At 51.4% G+C, this 16,333-nt stretch overlaps 1 protein-coding gene across 1 annotated transcript in view; it reads right to left on the bottom strand.

Moving 5' to 3' along the window:
* Trappc10 (trafficking protein particle complex subunit 10) overlaps positions 1–16,333 on the bottom strand; it is a 59,457-nt gene that overhangs the window by 8,909 nt on the left and 34,215 nt on the right. Inside the window, 13 exon segments of the mRNA NM_001173528.1 lie at positions 115–285; positions 1,542–1,668; positions 2,760–2,860; positions 4,252–4,481; positions 5,035–5,193; positions 6,449–6,590; positions 7,523–8,037; positions 10,911–11,023; positions 11,331–11,471; positions 13,187–13,278; positions 14,172–14,248; positions 14,642–14,756; positions 15,313–15,459. Of these exon segments, the coding sequence (NP_001166999.1) occupies positions 115–285; positions 1,542–1,668; positions 2,760–2,860; positions 4,252–4,481; positions 5,035–5,193; positions 6,449–6,590; positions 7,523–8,037; positions 10,911–11,023; positions 11,331–11,471; positions 13,187–13,278; positions 14,172–14,248; positions 14,642–14,756; positions 15,313–15,459 (2,130 nt within the window).

Below are 16,333 nucleotides of genomic sequence, written 5' to 3'. Positions count from 1 at the left end.
GTATTGAGAGAACCCACCCGGATCTCCGCAGTGACAGGAAGAGGAAGTGCCCTGTGCGTCCATCCCCCCCAACCCCGTGCCCCATGCCCCGTTGCTCAGTAACGAAGTACATACAAAAAAGCTCTCCACTTGGAACTCGTAGGTGTAGGGCTTCAGGGAGACAGTCAGCCGCTCTGCAGAAGCTGGGGAGAACCCCACTGAGAAGCGGCAGTGCAGAGGAGGGGGTGGCTCCTGTGTCCACGTCAGCTCCCAGACAAAGAACACGGACTGCTTGCTGTGGATAAGCTGCAACGAGAGGCACGACTTTGCTCACAGTGCTCAAAGCCTTGTAGAGCAAAGAGGCACGCGTCAGGCAGAGTCTGCGTGTGCCTGTGGGTTCCTGTGGCTACGCAGCACCTACCACTGCCCCATCCTGTGCAGGGGACAGAGCAGGGCCACCGGCTGGTAAAGGCTTATGGCTGTATAAACTCAATCATCAGAGGTCATGAAAAGTTACTTCAGGGTCACTCTTAGTACATAGCAAACTCCCTACATGGCTCCATAATGGGGACATCACTGTCCCAGCTGGACCAATCACTGCGTGGAGGTGGGCTAGTGACTGAGGAAGGAGGTCACCAGGGGTGTGAAGAGAGCCTTGCCCCCGGCCCCACTCCCTCCCCTCTCCTCGGTCACTCCTTGGCTCCCATGAGGGATTGGAAACAGCAGCTCTGCTCTCCATGCACTCCTCTCCATGATGTGCAGCCTCTCTCTGCACAGGCCCAGAAGTGACCACGAACTAAAGAAAACCTCTGGAACCAGGGCCAAAGAACCCTTCCTTCCTTTCAGGTCATTTCTCAGGCACTGTGTCACTGTGACAGAAGGCTAGCACACCATCACAGCACGTCCATGTCAATCATTTCCTACTAACATAAGCTAACTTAGGAGCAGGTCTAGCCAGACACATGGCCTAAACACCAGGGTCTACACCTACAGGAGCAGGGACAGGCTCAGCAAAAACCTAACAATGGCCAAGTAAGTATCAGTGGGAACATCTGAAAGACTGAAGCTGCAGTCACCTCTAGGAATCCTGACTGACATCCAGCAACACTACTGACAAAAGTACACATAGAAAGAAAGGGTGGGAAATGCCAGGCAGTGGGGGCCCACTTGAGCTTCTCATAGCAACACAGCACAGTAGGCCTTTCCTCACAGCAGCACAAGACCACCACACTGTCTCAGGGTGACAGCATGCACACAAGTAATAGATCCCACACAGGCCCGTGTTCACACAAATCACACACGGGGCAAGGCAAGCTCAAGGCTTAATTCCAGAATGACAAAGGCTTTCCTGTGCCACATGCTGGCCCCTCAGCCCTCTAAACCCACCTGTTCCACAAGTGAACTCTGCAGGCACATGACCCGGTACAGCGCTGACCCAGGCCCTCCTTGGTGCCCAGAAGCTCATGCAGGTCAGCAGCAGAATCTGTTCAGCTTCAGTCAGTCATTCTGGCCCCCTTCCCTGAGCTGCTGAGAACCTGCTGCTCAGAGCAGAGGACAGTTACCTGCTGGGACTGTGTGTTCAGGGGCACCAGCCTCAGGTCAGTAGCATGGCCTTTGTCTTCCAGATTACTATCTGACAGCTCAAAGTCCAGTTCCGATAGGTTCTGAACACAGACTTGCACATATTTCCTGAAACACAGAAACAAAGTGGTCAACCCAACACTCAGTACTCTTACTCCCCGCGTGTCAACTAATCATGTCAAAGATGGCTATCTGGATTAGTGAACTGAGGTCCTAAGCCCAGTGGAGTCGCTCCATGGGCTGGCACCCCAGCATGGATGAGAAGGCAAAGCAGATGGAGGACAAATCCACCTCTCTCCTCCCTGACTGGGGTGCAGTATGAGCGGCTGCCCTGTTCTGCTGCCGTCCTGCCCTCGCTATGCTGGACTGTATCCCCCATAACTATCAGCCCTAATAAACCCTTCCTTAAGTTGCTTTTGCCCTAGCAACAAGACAAGGAATTACTGCAGACATTTCCTTAGTTGCTCTAACAAAGTCGCCTGGAGGTTTTCAGCCTTTGCATGGAATGTTTCCCTGCTGAGTGACATGAAGAAAAAATACTGCTAGTATAACATTTTATTCTTCTATCTAAGCCAAGCCCACCAGTCCACGGGAAAGAGACTATTATAGGGATAGGGCAGTCGGGTGCCAGTGTTGTCACTTGAAGCAGGAAGAGCAGTGGTCCTGACACCTCTGACCTCCCCAGTAGGTCTGATGGATCCCTCTAGAGCAGCAGTGCTCCTCCCAGAAGACACAGCATAGCTGGGGCTGTGGGACTGGTGTCGTGAGAGACCGAGAGGCGCCACTGAGCACTCTGCAGAGTACGAGCACCAGGCTCTCTACCTGAGGCAGCAGGCAGGGACCAAGGGTGCAGTGACGGAGAACTAGCTACACAGACCTATGGGTAGACTGGGCAGCCTAGAACAGAGCCTTGTAGCTGTTGATCAGTTGCAGTCTGCCAGCACCTCATGCCAGCACCTCATGCCAGCACCTCAGTAGCTTAAAACAGAGATGACGGGTAGAAGGAGACTGCTGGTCAGCTGAAGATCCGATTGGACCTCACCTAAAACTTCACACCGACCTGTCAGCTGTGAGGCAGAGAGGAAGCTGGGAACATGGCCTGGGTATCCAGAACACGGGGAGCTACTCTGGTACTGTGTAAAGCTAGTGGCACACAGTCCACTCCAGGGAAGGAGCAGAGCTGGCCTCCCCTGCCTTACCGGGTTCCAGCGGACAGCAGAGAGTGCGCGGTCCTGAAGGGCACACTGAATGTCAGTGCGATGACAGTGGAGTAGATAGACCACGGGCAGTCGATGGACACCTGCAGAGAAACGCGACACCTTCAACCCACTGGCCAACAGCACAATCCTGTCACCGTCCAGCCGGCGCACAGTGGCTTCTCTGTGGTTCACCATCCTTGTCTTGAGAGGACATTCTATTAGACGTATTGTCACGTGGGCAGGGGACAAACAAGGAGTCACAGAACCAACAAGGATTGAATACAGAGTTGGACACAAGGCCAGAACAGCAGCTCAGACCCCGGCACATGCACTCAGGCAGGAAAAGAGCCTCCTTGTCCACCGAGATGTCAAACGCAGGAAGTATGCCAAGGCTGTAAGCAACCAGGAACCACTGGAAAGCAAGTGGCCATCCAATTACTTCACTTGCCTGACAGAACCCAGCTAAAGGCCAACCAAAGTCAGGGTACGCTGTGGACAAAGAGACACTCACTGGGCGCAGGAGAGGAACAGCTCTTGAGTTTGCTTTTATCCACACACAGAGCAGACCGCACCTCCCACTGAAGGAGACATCAGCTGTACTCCCTGTGTTCTCTGCACAGCGTGCAGAGAACAATTTCCAACCCCTTTTGAGAGACCGTGTAGTGGTCTGGATGATGAGCACGGCCCCCATAGCCCGTGTTTGAATATTTGGTCCCCAATTGAAGGAACTGGTAGGGAAGGCTTAGGTGTGGCCTTCCTGAGGAGGTGTGTCCCTGGAACTCTGAGGTTTTAAAAGCCACTATTACTAGTTAGCTCTCTCTGGTTCATGCTTGTGGATCAGCTACTGTTCTGTTCCATGCCTGCCTACATGCTGCCATGCTCCCCACCGTGGCAGTCATGGACTCTAACGCTCTGCAACCACACGCCACAAAGCAGATGCTTTCTTCAACAGGCTGTCTGGATCACCGTGCGTTATCACAGCAACAGATGGGAAGACTGGAAAGGAAAATCTCTTCTACAGAGACTGCATTTAAAGTGACTGCTGTCTGAAGCCTAGCCTCCTGTTCCTGTACCCATATTGGACAATGTGGGGGGCCCAAAGGGCCTCGGATTGGAACCCGAGTCAGAGGAGGTGGACACGCCTGTACGGGCTGATTTCACATGATGTAACCTGAGCGATCCTATCTCTGAGGAGCTGTCAACAGATGCCAGCCCCAGGCCCTACCTCAATAGAGCTGTTCCTGGCTGAGTTGACCCTGGCTGTGTGACACAGCTCCTGCAGCCTGGTCACAGGATGCATGGATCTACTCTCCCTCACAGTGACATCACTCTAGCTGCAGTGAAGTCAGGGACTCCTTGTCTTCTATGGTGGCTGCAGCCCCAATGATTGCACACGAGAGCACAGGAGGACAAGAAATAGATTCCGTGCTCCTCAATCCCGACAGGCAGAGGCTGCTGCCTAACCACACAGCCCACAACCCTCTCTCTCTACCTTGTGATCTGTGGTGACCATGCAATGGTCAGCTCTCTGAGAATCTTTCTGCTTCCTGTGGAGCTCTGGTGTCCCCAGAATACTGGAATCCTCGACAGCTGCTGGGGCTGAAGGTAAAGACAGAACCTCCAGCTCAAACTCGATCACGTGGTACGCAGGCGCAGTGGGGAGACCGATGCTGGTCACCTTGTCAGAGGACTGGATCCGGAGCAAGGCAGAGGAGCACTCTTCTGTGGGAGACAGAAAGTCACCTCAGACACAGATCCTTGTCTTGCTCCCCTGTCAGCAGAGGTGCTGCCCAGCTCTTGCTGTCCTAAGTACATGAATGAGGGCAGTGCTAGGGAGAGGCAGGGAAATCCAAGAACCAAGATGGGACTGCATAGGAGGCTGACAGGCCAGACACGGCTCAAAGTGCAGACAGGCAGAGGCAGCTCCCACAGGCCTGCAAGTTCCACCTATTCAGACCAACATCTGCCCCGAGGGAAAAGAAGATGAGGGCTAGGAGTGGGACCTAAAGGCCTTCTGCTTTTGCTCTTCAGTAGTGGGTGAAGTGGATGAACCTGGAAAAGCACCCCTGTGGAACAGGGTCCAGCTGTGAGCTTGCACTGAGCGCTCCCAGCAAGGCTCACAGCACCTGGCACCGAATGAATGAACCATGCTCTGTAACATCATCCCCAAACCCATGCCACACGCAGATGCCAGCTCCGGCCACTTACAAATGCTGACCCCAGAGGACAAGGTAAGGGCAGGGACGCCTGGAAGTCCCAGCTCGGCCTGCCTTACCTCTTGTATTAGAGTAGACCACGGCCCTGTTCTCCGCCTGACACAAGATGAGCATGGCCTCCACATTGCTGAGCTGGAGGCTGTCTCCGTCTTTTACTGTGTAATGGCCGGTAGTGACAGTAAACTTGACTTTCTGAGGAATGCCGGCCAAAAGGCTATCTAAATGAAACAAGACAGCAATTACTAATTCTGTCCCCAGACAGCAGTTATGGAGCCATGGAGAAGTGAACGAGCTTTTCTTCCTTTCCTGCAGAGGTTGTTAGGCCTGGGCTCCATTCCCTGCTGCCTCACCTTTTCCTCTCATTGTGGGCCACAGGACCCAGCAAGACGTCACTGAGAACAAAAGACACTGTGACCCTGAGGGAGGGAGGGAGGGAGGGGAATGTTACCTGGGCTGGCAGAGTGAGATTGTGGTGTTCATAAATGATCAAGTCAGACAGGTGGCCGTGGGAAAGAGTAAAGAAGTGAGCATTGGAGCTGCTCCAGAGAACGGAGCAGGGGAGCAGGTGAGAGGCCAGAGGGGGGAGCCGAGGCCATGGCAGGGAGGAGAATGGGAGTCAGGGCTTTCTAGGAGCAGAGCTCAGGCTGCCCCTAGTCACCCCCATGCAGGAGCCCCTAGAGACAGACTGCTGTGCCTGACACCCAGGAGTGACTGCTGGTGGCCCTGACAGAAGATGCAAAATAGAGAGAACTGAGGAAAGTTAACTGGAAAAAAAGTTTTCTTTCTGTGTTTTTTCATTTTGTTTTAAATAAGAGTTTAATCACAGCTCACAGCTAGGGGTTAAAATCAAGAATCTGCATCTGGAGATCACCTCCTGAGGCAGCCAGGGCCTTGCATGGAAAGACAGGGAATGTGTGTGGTTCATGTGTGCACTGTGTGTCTGAATGTGCACCAGAAAACTGCAGTCCTTAATGTTATTTCTGGAGGGAAGAAGACAGCAGGTAAAGGTGTTCCTAGTCTAAGACCTTCCTTCTCTGGTGTTCCAGAACATGCCACATGGCTGCAGTCACTTGTGAATGTTTGCTCCCTCTACTCTGAAAGCTTACCAGCAGGACAGAAACTCTGGGTTTCTTAGGGCCATGCTGTGGGGTCAAGCCCACTGAGAACTTCAAAGATGAAGCCTGATCAGATTGTGAACTACACTGTGTGCTGCCAGTTGCACAAGTTCCCTGCGGAATGCCTTGTGTCTTACTTTTAGATACTCCATGGTTACTAAGCAAGATGGCTAGCAATCAGATAATGAACATCCCCCATGCACAGAGCTGCAGCCAGTGGCTTCCAGGCTGCTTCTCCTACCCTTTCTTGGCGCCCCCTGCAGGTAGACAGCAGAAGAACAAGGAGCTGTGGAAGTTGGTACATGAGACCCTCCCTTGAACCCTCTGTGGCTCCCCGTGTGGTGCAGGTCGCACTCACCAGCCAGCGGTTCCACATGCAGCTGAGGCTCCTGAGAGTACACATCATACTGTACAATGGGGTGGATGTGTGCAAGGACAAACCACACAGGGCCCACCGAGGCCCGAAGCTGTCGCAGCGTATATGTTCCAGGTTCTTTGGCCTAGGGGCAAAACGAAGTACTTGGAAAAATGGCACTTGCTGTGTTACAAGTCCTGAAGGTAAAGAGGGGCCGCCCTCTCACCCAAATGCTACCCGTCTTTCCTGCAGCCCTGTCCTGTGTATCACACCTACACCTAGGCTGCTCCAAGAAACTGCTGGCTCTCAGGCCCTTCCTGAGCAGCTGATGCTTCTGGCTCAGCTTTAGCCTCTAATGAAGTAGACTCAGGGTAAGGACCTGTATGTGGTACAGACTCAGAGGGAGCTGAGTGAGGCACCAGCTGGTGCAGGTCCCGTTAGGGCAAGACCATACCCATGTGGTACACGAACATCTTCCTCAGAGCTGACCTCTCACGAGGTGAGAGGAACAAGGTGTGCTCCATCTGAGCACGGTGCACGTGCTGACACCCATGCAGCCACCAACGGGAACACTTATACAGCAGGTCACCTTCACAATCCCGTGACAAGGGGTGTCCTCATACACACAGGAGCCAGCTGAGAAAACCCAGTGACACAGCCAGTTGAAAGCTAACTGAAGTCCAAACCGAGATCTGCATAAAAACTTCACTCACTGGCTGGGCATGGTGGGGATGCCTGTGGAGTGGCTAAGGCAGGAAGACTGCCACGAACTTGAGGCTACTCTAGGCTACACAGTGAATTCCAGGCCAGCCTGGGCTACAGTGTAAGAGCCTGTCTTGAAATAAAAACCACACGAAACCAAAGCTTCGTTCAAAAACTTATCAACAGCCAAACTACTGTGTAAAGAAGATATAAAAAGTTGTATCTCTCCAAAAGCAGCAGAGGGCCTCACAGCTCTTGCAGGCTCCCAACCACCAACTGAGAGCCCAGCGCAGCCCCGCCCCGCCCCGCCCCACCCCGCCCAGCGCAGCCCCGCCCCGCTCCACCCAGCCCCGCCCAGCCCCGCCCAGCGCATACCTGGGTCTTGAAGACTATCTTGTTGGCGCCTGGCTGCAGAGTCACACTGGTGCACCTCAGCACGTGGGCCCCGTCCTCCAGGGCCAGCCCCGAGGGCGGCTCTAGAGAAGAGCCACTCTCCTGCCTCCTTAGGAGCATGTGGACGTTCCTACAGATGATGCCTGTGGTGTTCAGGGAGTTATCAGAGGGGCTTCTCTCCAACATCTCTGACAGCTCCAGGGCCGGCAGGCTGTTCTGAGGTGCAGGGAACAGGGAGGCCTCGGCTGGGAAGGTGATGACTCCATTGGAAGTCTTGTGCTTGGTCAGCCACTCAGCTGTCTTCCGGTAGTTGTTTTTTTCAATGCTGAAGTGGACGTTCACAGCAATCTGGTCCACATGGACAGGGACAGGCATCTGGCTGCAAACCGTTATCTCCACAGTGAGGACGCCACCCGCGTGGACCACAGCATTGGGAGGGTCAAAATGGAGATCCTTTAGCCGTGCAAACGAGTGCATGGGCAGTACCACCTTGTGACCTGCAAACACACACTCATGTCCCACACTTGAGCCACATGTCCTGCTGGCACCGGGAGGCGGTATACCACCAGCTCAGGACCGTGGACACTTAGAACAGAGTGCAAACCCCCCAACCTCCCACATTCCTTCCATCACAACAGCAGACCAAACAAAGATTCCTACAACTCTGGGAATGAGCAAATTAACAGCAGGGAACATTCCCACAGCTATTTTGGCAAATTTAGGAGGACTGGGGAACAACTGCTCCCTCAATTTCAAAATAAGACTGATCAGCAGTCTGAGTCCCAGAGTCCTCCACAAGGGACTCAGGTAACCTCCCAAGCAACTTTTAGACGCTCTCCAAGAAAGAGGCCAAGTGCTCCACGGTGCCCCTGAAAGTTAGTGCTGGCCTTTGCCACACTGTGGAGACAGTGCGGTGGGGTAGGGTACGCTCTAGAGACACGGAGATGGGTGAGAACCCAGTGTTCTCTGCACCCCTTGTGTTCTCCTTCCCACGAGGGCCTGGCTGAGTCTAGGAATGGTACAGTGCTGCAGACCCACTGAATAGTCCTGATGACCTAAAGGGATTGCTGGGGGTGGGCTCAGAGGAAGTGCGCTCAGAGGGAATCTGAGGCTGTAGCTATGGCTGCAGCTCCGAGCTGAACCCATTCAAAAACCAACCAACCAACCAACCAACCAACCAACCAACCAACCAACCAACCATTCCAAGTCTGCTCATAAACTAAGGCAGACTTGCCTAACTGACCTAAGAAACGGACAAACACTTTCCGACACAGAGGGGTGGAGGAGCAGGAGGGAGTACCTCACTCTCACCATGGCCCCCACGGCAGCAAGCGGAGATGTCTGTAAAGCAAACACGTGACACCGCTGAGAACATCGAGGGTGGCTCTGTGGATGGGTGAGCTTTGCAGCCTGTGGCCACACCCAGGAGCCGGAACCTGGTAGGGAAGTTGCTCTCACACTCACAACTGCTACAGACTGACTGCCGTATGTAGCCGGCTACATGCACGTCTGTGGCAGTGGACGTGGTGTTTGGGAGGCTAATCAGACTAAAGGAGGTCAAGCGGCACTTAGGAGAATACATCCTGCGTGCCTGCTGTCTTCTGCTGTGCGTACGGACACGGCAAGGAAGAAGCCGCATGACCCTGCGTACCATGACCCTGCACTTCCAGCCTCTACCACTCAGAACAGACGCCTGCTGTTGCGTCTCTTGTCAGTGTTTTACAATAGCAGCCTGAAGGGAGAGGGTAACATGGTGTTTCTCTTAAAAGGGCTCTTAGTCAGCTACACACAAGGAGCAAAGCTTTCTGAGTTTTGTCTGGCCACACAAAATCACATTAAGTGGCTTCCTCCAAACACTCACCCTGAATCTACCTGCCCAGAGTCTGTAACTGGCAGGCTCTCAGGTAGAGACTCAGGAAGAGATTCCACAAGGTGACCTGGTCTATGACAGCTGGCTCAATGTCTTGGCAATAAAGAAATGGTACAGTGGCACATGCCACACACCATGAGCCTTGAAAACACCGGAGGAAAGAAGCCAGTTAAAGAGACTCCGTGTAACGAGAGGCTACAGAAAGCAGAGAGGTGCTACTGGGGCTGTAAAGGCAAGAAGAGGGATTCATTCCAGGTAACAGATCAGCGGCTCTGGCGGACACACACATCTGTACATACACTAAAAGCCAAATAGGAATTCATGAAATATAAATTCTATCTCAGCAAAGCTGTTATATTTAAAAGGAACGTATCAGTGACCTTTAAAAAAAGACACAAGAGTAAATGTTTTAAATGAAAAAAGAACTGAGACATATAACCAAATTAATATATATACGTGCCAAGAATTAAGTGATATGTGGCTCTTCACTAAACTCCATCAAAATAATTGATATGGGTCTGGAGAGACGCCCATGGGCTAGGTGCTTGACATGTGTGCACGTATAACTGCAGCACCCACAGAGAGGCCAGCACAGGCACGCATCTGCTGCTCAGCACTTGGGAGCAGTGGCAGGCAAACTGCAGCAGCTCTCTGGCCAGCCACTTTAGAAACAACAACAAGCTGTAGGTTGGGGCTGGCAAGATGGCTCAGTGGTTAGAGCACTGACTGCTCTTCCAAAGGTCCTGAGTTCAATTCCCAGCAACCACACGATGGCTCAATGGGATCTGATACCCTCTTCTGACAGCAAAAGAGTGTACTTATAACATAAAAGAATAAATAAATTTTAAAAATATTAAAAACAAAACAAAAAACAAGCTCTAAGTTCTAGGTTCTGTGGGAGACCTTGTCTCAAAAAAATAAGTGAAGTGATTAAGAAAGACATCCTAACATAACTGGTCTACACAGACACACACACAGACACACAGACACACAGACACACAGACACAGACACACACACACACACACACACACACACACACACACACACACACGGGTGTGGTAATGCATGCTTGACACTTGAGAGGCAGATGCAGGAGGACTATTTTGAGTTTAAGGCCAAGTGGGCCTACACAGCTAATTTCAGACTAGCCAGGACCACACAGTGAGAACACGTCTCAAAAAATAAAACAAAAATTACAGCAATTCACGGAAACATCCAGAGATAATCAGAGAGCTGAGCCTGGGACTTTAGGCAGGCATCAGAGCCCTGCAGGTCCCCGTGATGCCTCGTGTATGATGAGGAGTCCAGAGCACTCTTTTATCTCACAGAAGCTGCTAGCCTGTTTGGGTGAAGTCAGAGCTTCACTTCAGTTCAGCAAAGAAAAAGAGACGGAGAGACAGAGACCCACGCCATGTGTCGCAGGCGGGAGCACAGCCCTGCTCCTCTCTTCCTTTCACACTACACTGAGTCCTGAGGCTCAGCATGGCCAGCAGCCTCACCTGCCTTGTCCTCCTGCTGACTGGCAAAGCTGAGGATCTCCTGGCAGAAGTGCTTCCGCTCCTCCTCCGTCAGGTGATGGTCGCTGGCCAGGAGGCTGCTGGTCTGCAAGTAGCTGAAGTGGTGGTTAAGGGCCACGAGGGAGGACCAGGAGGGAGGATCTCCTGAGGAGAATGCTGGCCAAAGGGGCTTCAGATGTCCTTGCCTACCTTCAAAGCACGGCCCAAGGAGATCTTCCTCTTTTTCACATACATTATCAGAAACTCAGTTAGACTTAAAAAGAGAAGACACTTGGTCTATGCTCTATAGGAACACCCCAGCCCAGCCCCCGTGAGCTGCCAGCACACTCAGCTGTGAGCACCACTACCATATAATCACACAGTTGCTTCCTGTTTTATGACAACACTGGTACCAAAGGATACTTTTCCATTTGCCCCAGGTGTTTTTGGCACTCGGCTAGCTGCTTCCTTGTGTGTGTGACAGGCAGGGCCCAGCCCTCAGCCATGTAATTTTTCAAAGCTCCCTGAAGATACATTTCCGCCTTCTGTGGCGACCTTTTCCTCCTTGCAAAGATAGCAAACAGAAGCTTGTTGGGTCTTACAGGGGCCAGCACTGCAGATCTGCATATGACACTTGCACAGTTTATAATCCTCCCACAGGCCTCCCCAAGCACCCTCCTAGAAGAAGCCATAAAGACTGCAGGGCACCGTCTGAGCAGTGGACTCAGTGATGCCGTGCTCTTGTTCTGGCATCTGATGCGTCCTTCACCTTTCCTAGCTGCACTTCAGGTCAGTGGATAAGAATACTGCTTACTGACAGGTGGGGCAGCCTGGCCTAGGAGAAGGGAAGGGCTTGTCCAAAGCCTGGTGACCAGTCACAGCTGAAACATGCCACACTGGCCCACACCAGCAGTCTCTACAGTCCAGCCATGGCGTGAGGTTAGCTATGCCTGAGCAGGTACAAGCTGGTTTCAGACTCAGAGGTCAAAGACTCGACAAGCCATACCAGAAGAAAGTCTTCCTAGGCCTAAGGAAACCACAGGGACACTCAGAATAAAACCAAGTCTCCAGCACCAGAGCTCCCATGCTTCCCTCAGAGGCTAGGATGCTGGGCTAACCAGAGGGCAATACTGCTAAGCTCCCCAGGGCATCCTTGGGGAGGGATATCCATTCACACTACTTCAGACACAATCAGAGTTCATACATCTGAATTAAATGTTTCTCAAATTAAGTAAAACTTAAAGTTACCAAAATGCATTGGTTTTTTCCTCAAGTCTTTGGATTCTTCTGCAAATGCCTGTTGTTTAAAGGTTCCAGAACCTTCCAAACCTCTTCACTTACTACCGTTAGGGATGGAAACACTCTAAGTATCCAGTGAGCCTATAGAGTCTGGAGAACCTTAAGAGGAGGAAGGCCAGCTGTCACTTAGCTAGTATGTGGTGAAGGTGAATTGGGTCTCCGGGTCCTAACCAGCAGGCCAGCGCCTAGCACTGGGATTCTGTGCCTCTGGATTCTGCAGGAGTCAAGTGCATTAAACTCACAGCACTGGAGGACTGCAGGGGTGGAGCATGATCCCTTGAACCTGCTCACGGTTCTAGCCCCACCCCCACCCCCACCCCCACCCCCACCGTTAGCTAGGTGAGGGACGGCTACTCCAGAAAACCTGGGGTCAAGTAGCTGTCTAAAAGTCCCTGAGCAGTTTTTGTCTCATCTATTACATTATTACAATATTACATTATTTCAATCCACAGGCTCCCCCATCCTTTACAAATGATAACTCTTTGCAGAGCTTGGGAACCGAATCCCACTGTGCCAGGCTGAGCTTGCTGCTCTGCAACACGCAATGACGCGGTCTCCAACGCTGGAGCAGGTTCCTGTGCTCACTCCCAGCTCGTCCTGCCGACTGTGTCCAGTGGGCCTGTGACACACTCTGGAGAAAGCCTACTTGACCAAACACTGCTTGCCTACCCTGGAGGCAGGCTCTGAAATACTTTTTCACTGTTCATTAAGGTTAATGAGGATGGTTTATGCGTGTATATCTGGATATATATCACTAAAGTTAATTAAATAAGTAAAGATCAGTAATAACCATTAAACAAAAAACCAAATGAGCCAAACCCCTCCCCATGTGGCTCTGGAAGAAACTCGCAGACAATGTCTGACTAGTGGATTCTACCTGTTTCCATCTACCAGGTTATGCAAACTTTATATTAGCTCTATGTATAAATCTTCTCGTTATGTGTGTGAAATGCTTAAAATCAGAGTTCACCATCAATTACATGTAAAATTCTGCCAGATCTTTTCCAACAAGCTTGGCAGACCGAATCCGCCCGATACTTGTATACATCTCAATGGTGGCATGGGACAAGTCCTATGAAAAAATAAAAAGCACAATTACTTGCTTGAATTTATTTTTAAGATGTATTTTATTTTAATAATGTGTATGTGGAGCTGAGGGTGTGTCCACACGAGTGCAGGGGCCCAACGAGGCCTGAGGCTTTGGATGCCCCGGAGCCAGAGTTACAGGCCTCTCAACGTGGATCCTGGGGAAAGAACTCAGGTCTTCTGCACAAGCCTTGCAGGTCTGTAAGCACTGAGACCTCCCTCTAGACCTGTACTTGAACTCTTAGGGCACACTTCATATTTCCTTTACCCAAAGCTGCAACGAGACACTGATTAACAGTTCTCACTTGGGACCCACTTTTAAATCGTCACATGACACACCATAATGTCCACGCACTGTCAGTACCTTGCACCTGCTTTATGAAGCACATGATAAAAGATAGCCTGAGCTCACACGGTGCAGCCTGCTGCACTCCCTCACTGCTCTGCTGACTACACCCGTCCCAGCATGCTTTCTACCAGCTTATGACATGGGACACACGCTGCCCGGCCCGCTCACAGTCTGGGGACTGAGCTGGCACCTTCCTCCCATGGATCACGCAGGAGCTCTGCTCACGCACAGGTGGGCACGTCTGACGATGGAAAGTACTCATGACCGCTCCTACAGCTTCTATTTACTAAAGGCCAAATCCATGCTGAGTAAAACTTTATGTATTTCCATGATATATGTCTAATTATGGTCTCAGGGGCACGAAGGAACAAGTGAACAACTACCCAGTCTTTATATATAAATAAATTATCCCAAATAACTCCTCGGGCTAACAATAAAGCACCAGTTCGTCCAATTCCAAAGGCCGTGTCAAGAACAAAGTCAGCCAGGGCAGAGGCTCTGTGGTGGGAGAGGACTCTTGCCATACTTACCAGGTAGTGCTTCTCAAAGGCCTCTACTGATGACAGCGCTTCCTGGAGCTTCTTATAAGGACTCTGAGCTGTGTTGGCTGAAAGACAGCGTAAGTGAGCGTCCTTACTCAGCAGCATGGTCGCATGCGTCACTGAGGGACCTCAGTGGACTCTTATGGGAATCACACAAACATCAGCTTCTGCAGGGTGACCCACACTTCCTGAAAACTGTTCTCTGAGGTAACACTTCTCAGAAGCATGCACTGCAAACCCTCAAATGGGGAAACGCCTTATGAACGTGGCGACACAGATCCACACACTTGCTGTGAGACCACCTGACAGTGGGAGCGCTGGGCTCCAGCATTCTCTCTTTTTTTTTTTTTTTTGGTTCTTTTTTTCGGAGCTGGGGACCGAACCCAGGGCCTTGCGCTTCCTAGGTAAGCGCTCTACCACTGAGCTAAATCCCCAGCCCGCTTCAGCACCAACCATACCTGTCTCAGGTCTCTCCGCTCCTAGTCCCGCCAAAAGATCAACCGTCCTGTTGAGATCTTCCGAGTTGGGCCCTTTTTCTGACACAAGTCCACAGAGGTACCCTAAGGACTTTAGCTGTTGAGGGAAGCACATCCCTTCAGTCCACTGGCCACCCACAAGTGTAGTAGATATATAATCTGACCCTTGCTCCCTGTGGAAGAACTTGCTTTCTTATCTAAACGATTCCTGTCTGAATTTTACACTGCATTACATGGGACTGCTGTAAGCTTACACCTTTTCTGGTTAGTTCTGGGCCCAGCTGAGGTTGTCAATCCTCTCCCTGCTATGCAGTTAATGTGCCCCACTCTTTTGATTACTGCTTGTTTGTACCCCACACCACCACACCCTGCCTCTGCAGCTCACCTACAGCGCACACTGGCTCACCCCTGCATCTCCACACACTGCTGCCCACTGCACCTTCCTCCCTGCCCATTCCCGGCACTGACACTGCCTCACTGGCCACCTGCTGAAGAAGCTGGCAAGAACTGAAAAGCTCTGAGCCCACTGCTGTGTCCAGACTCACTGTGAGGACACGAGACTATCCACAGCAGTCTAAATAAGCAGCCCGTGCTTTCTGACACACAGGCATCCTTAGGCAAGGCAAATTCTTCCTTCATCCAGGGGCAGGTACCTTTTCCATGGCATAGCTCCACAGTCCCACCATGTGGGCAATGTTGGAGTCTATCTGTGCCCGGTCACAGCAACCTTCTATCCTCTGCAAGACCTCCAGACAGCTCAGAAAGACCCAGCAATCCAGAGCTCCAGGAGGGACAGAGACCTGTAAGGATGCAAGCACAGGCACGTGAGGAAACCGTGAGCACAGGCCTATAGATACCATGAGCACCAGCCTATAGATACCGTGAGCACAGGCCTATAGATACCGTGAGCACCAGCCTATAGATACCGTGAGCACAGGCCTATAGATACCGTGAGCACAGGCCTATACCTCTCAGCTCTCAGACAGGGCCACATGCATGACCCACACAGCTATAGAATGGCAACCTATCATAAGCCACAAACAGGAGTGACCTGTGCATACATGTATCTCTGAGTCACGTGTTCAAGGATTACAAAGGACCTATCTGGTACACAATTTTCAGTTACCTAATTTTAATATCTTATTAGGAAAAGCCTCTGAGAACTTGAGAGTTGGCTCTGAGGTCAAGAGCACTTGCCACGGGGCTGGAGAGATGGCTCAGAGGTTAAGAGCACTGACTACTCTTCTAGAGGTCCTGAGTTCAAATCCCAGCAACCACATGGTGGCTCACAACCATCTGTAATGAGATCAGATGCCCTCTTCTGGTGTGTCAGCGATAGTGTTCATATACATAAAATAAATAAATAAATCTTTAAAAAAAAAAAAAAAAAAAAAAAGCACTTGCCACTCTTCTAGAGAATCCAGGTTCTACTCCCAGAACCCATGTAGTGGCTCATGACCACCTATACCCTGGCCCCAGTATCTAGCGTCTTTTTCTGTCCTCCTAGGGCACCAAGCATACATGTGGTACACAGACATACATGCAGGCAAACACTCATACCAAAAAAATACATACATATATGTATACATAAACATCACACACACACACACACACACACACACACACACACACACACACACACACACACACCTCTCTTCCTATGAAACGCTAACT

The sequence above is a fragment of the Rattus norvegicus genome, chromosome 20, assembly GCF_021556685.1.
Source record: "Rattus norvegicus strain SHRSP/BbbUtx chromosome 20, alternate assembly SHRSP_T2T, whole genome shotgun sequence".
Taxonomy (NCBI): Eukaryota; Metazoa; Chordata; class Mammalia; order Rodentia; family Muridae; genus Rattus; species Rattus norvegicus.
Note: the sequence above shows the minus strand (reverse complement) of the source record. Positions and strands in the feature narration are given on the sequence as shown.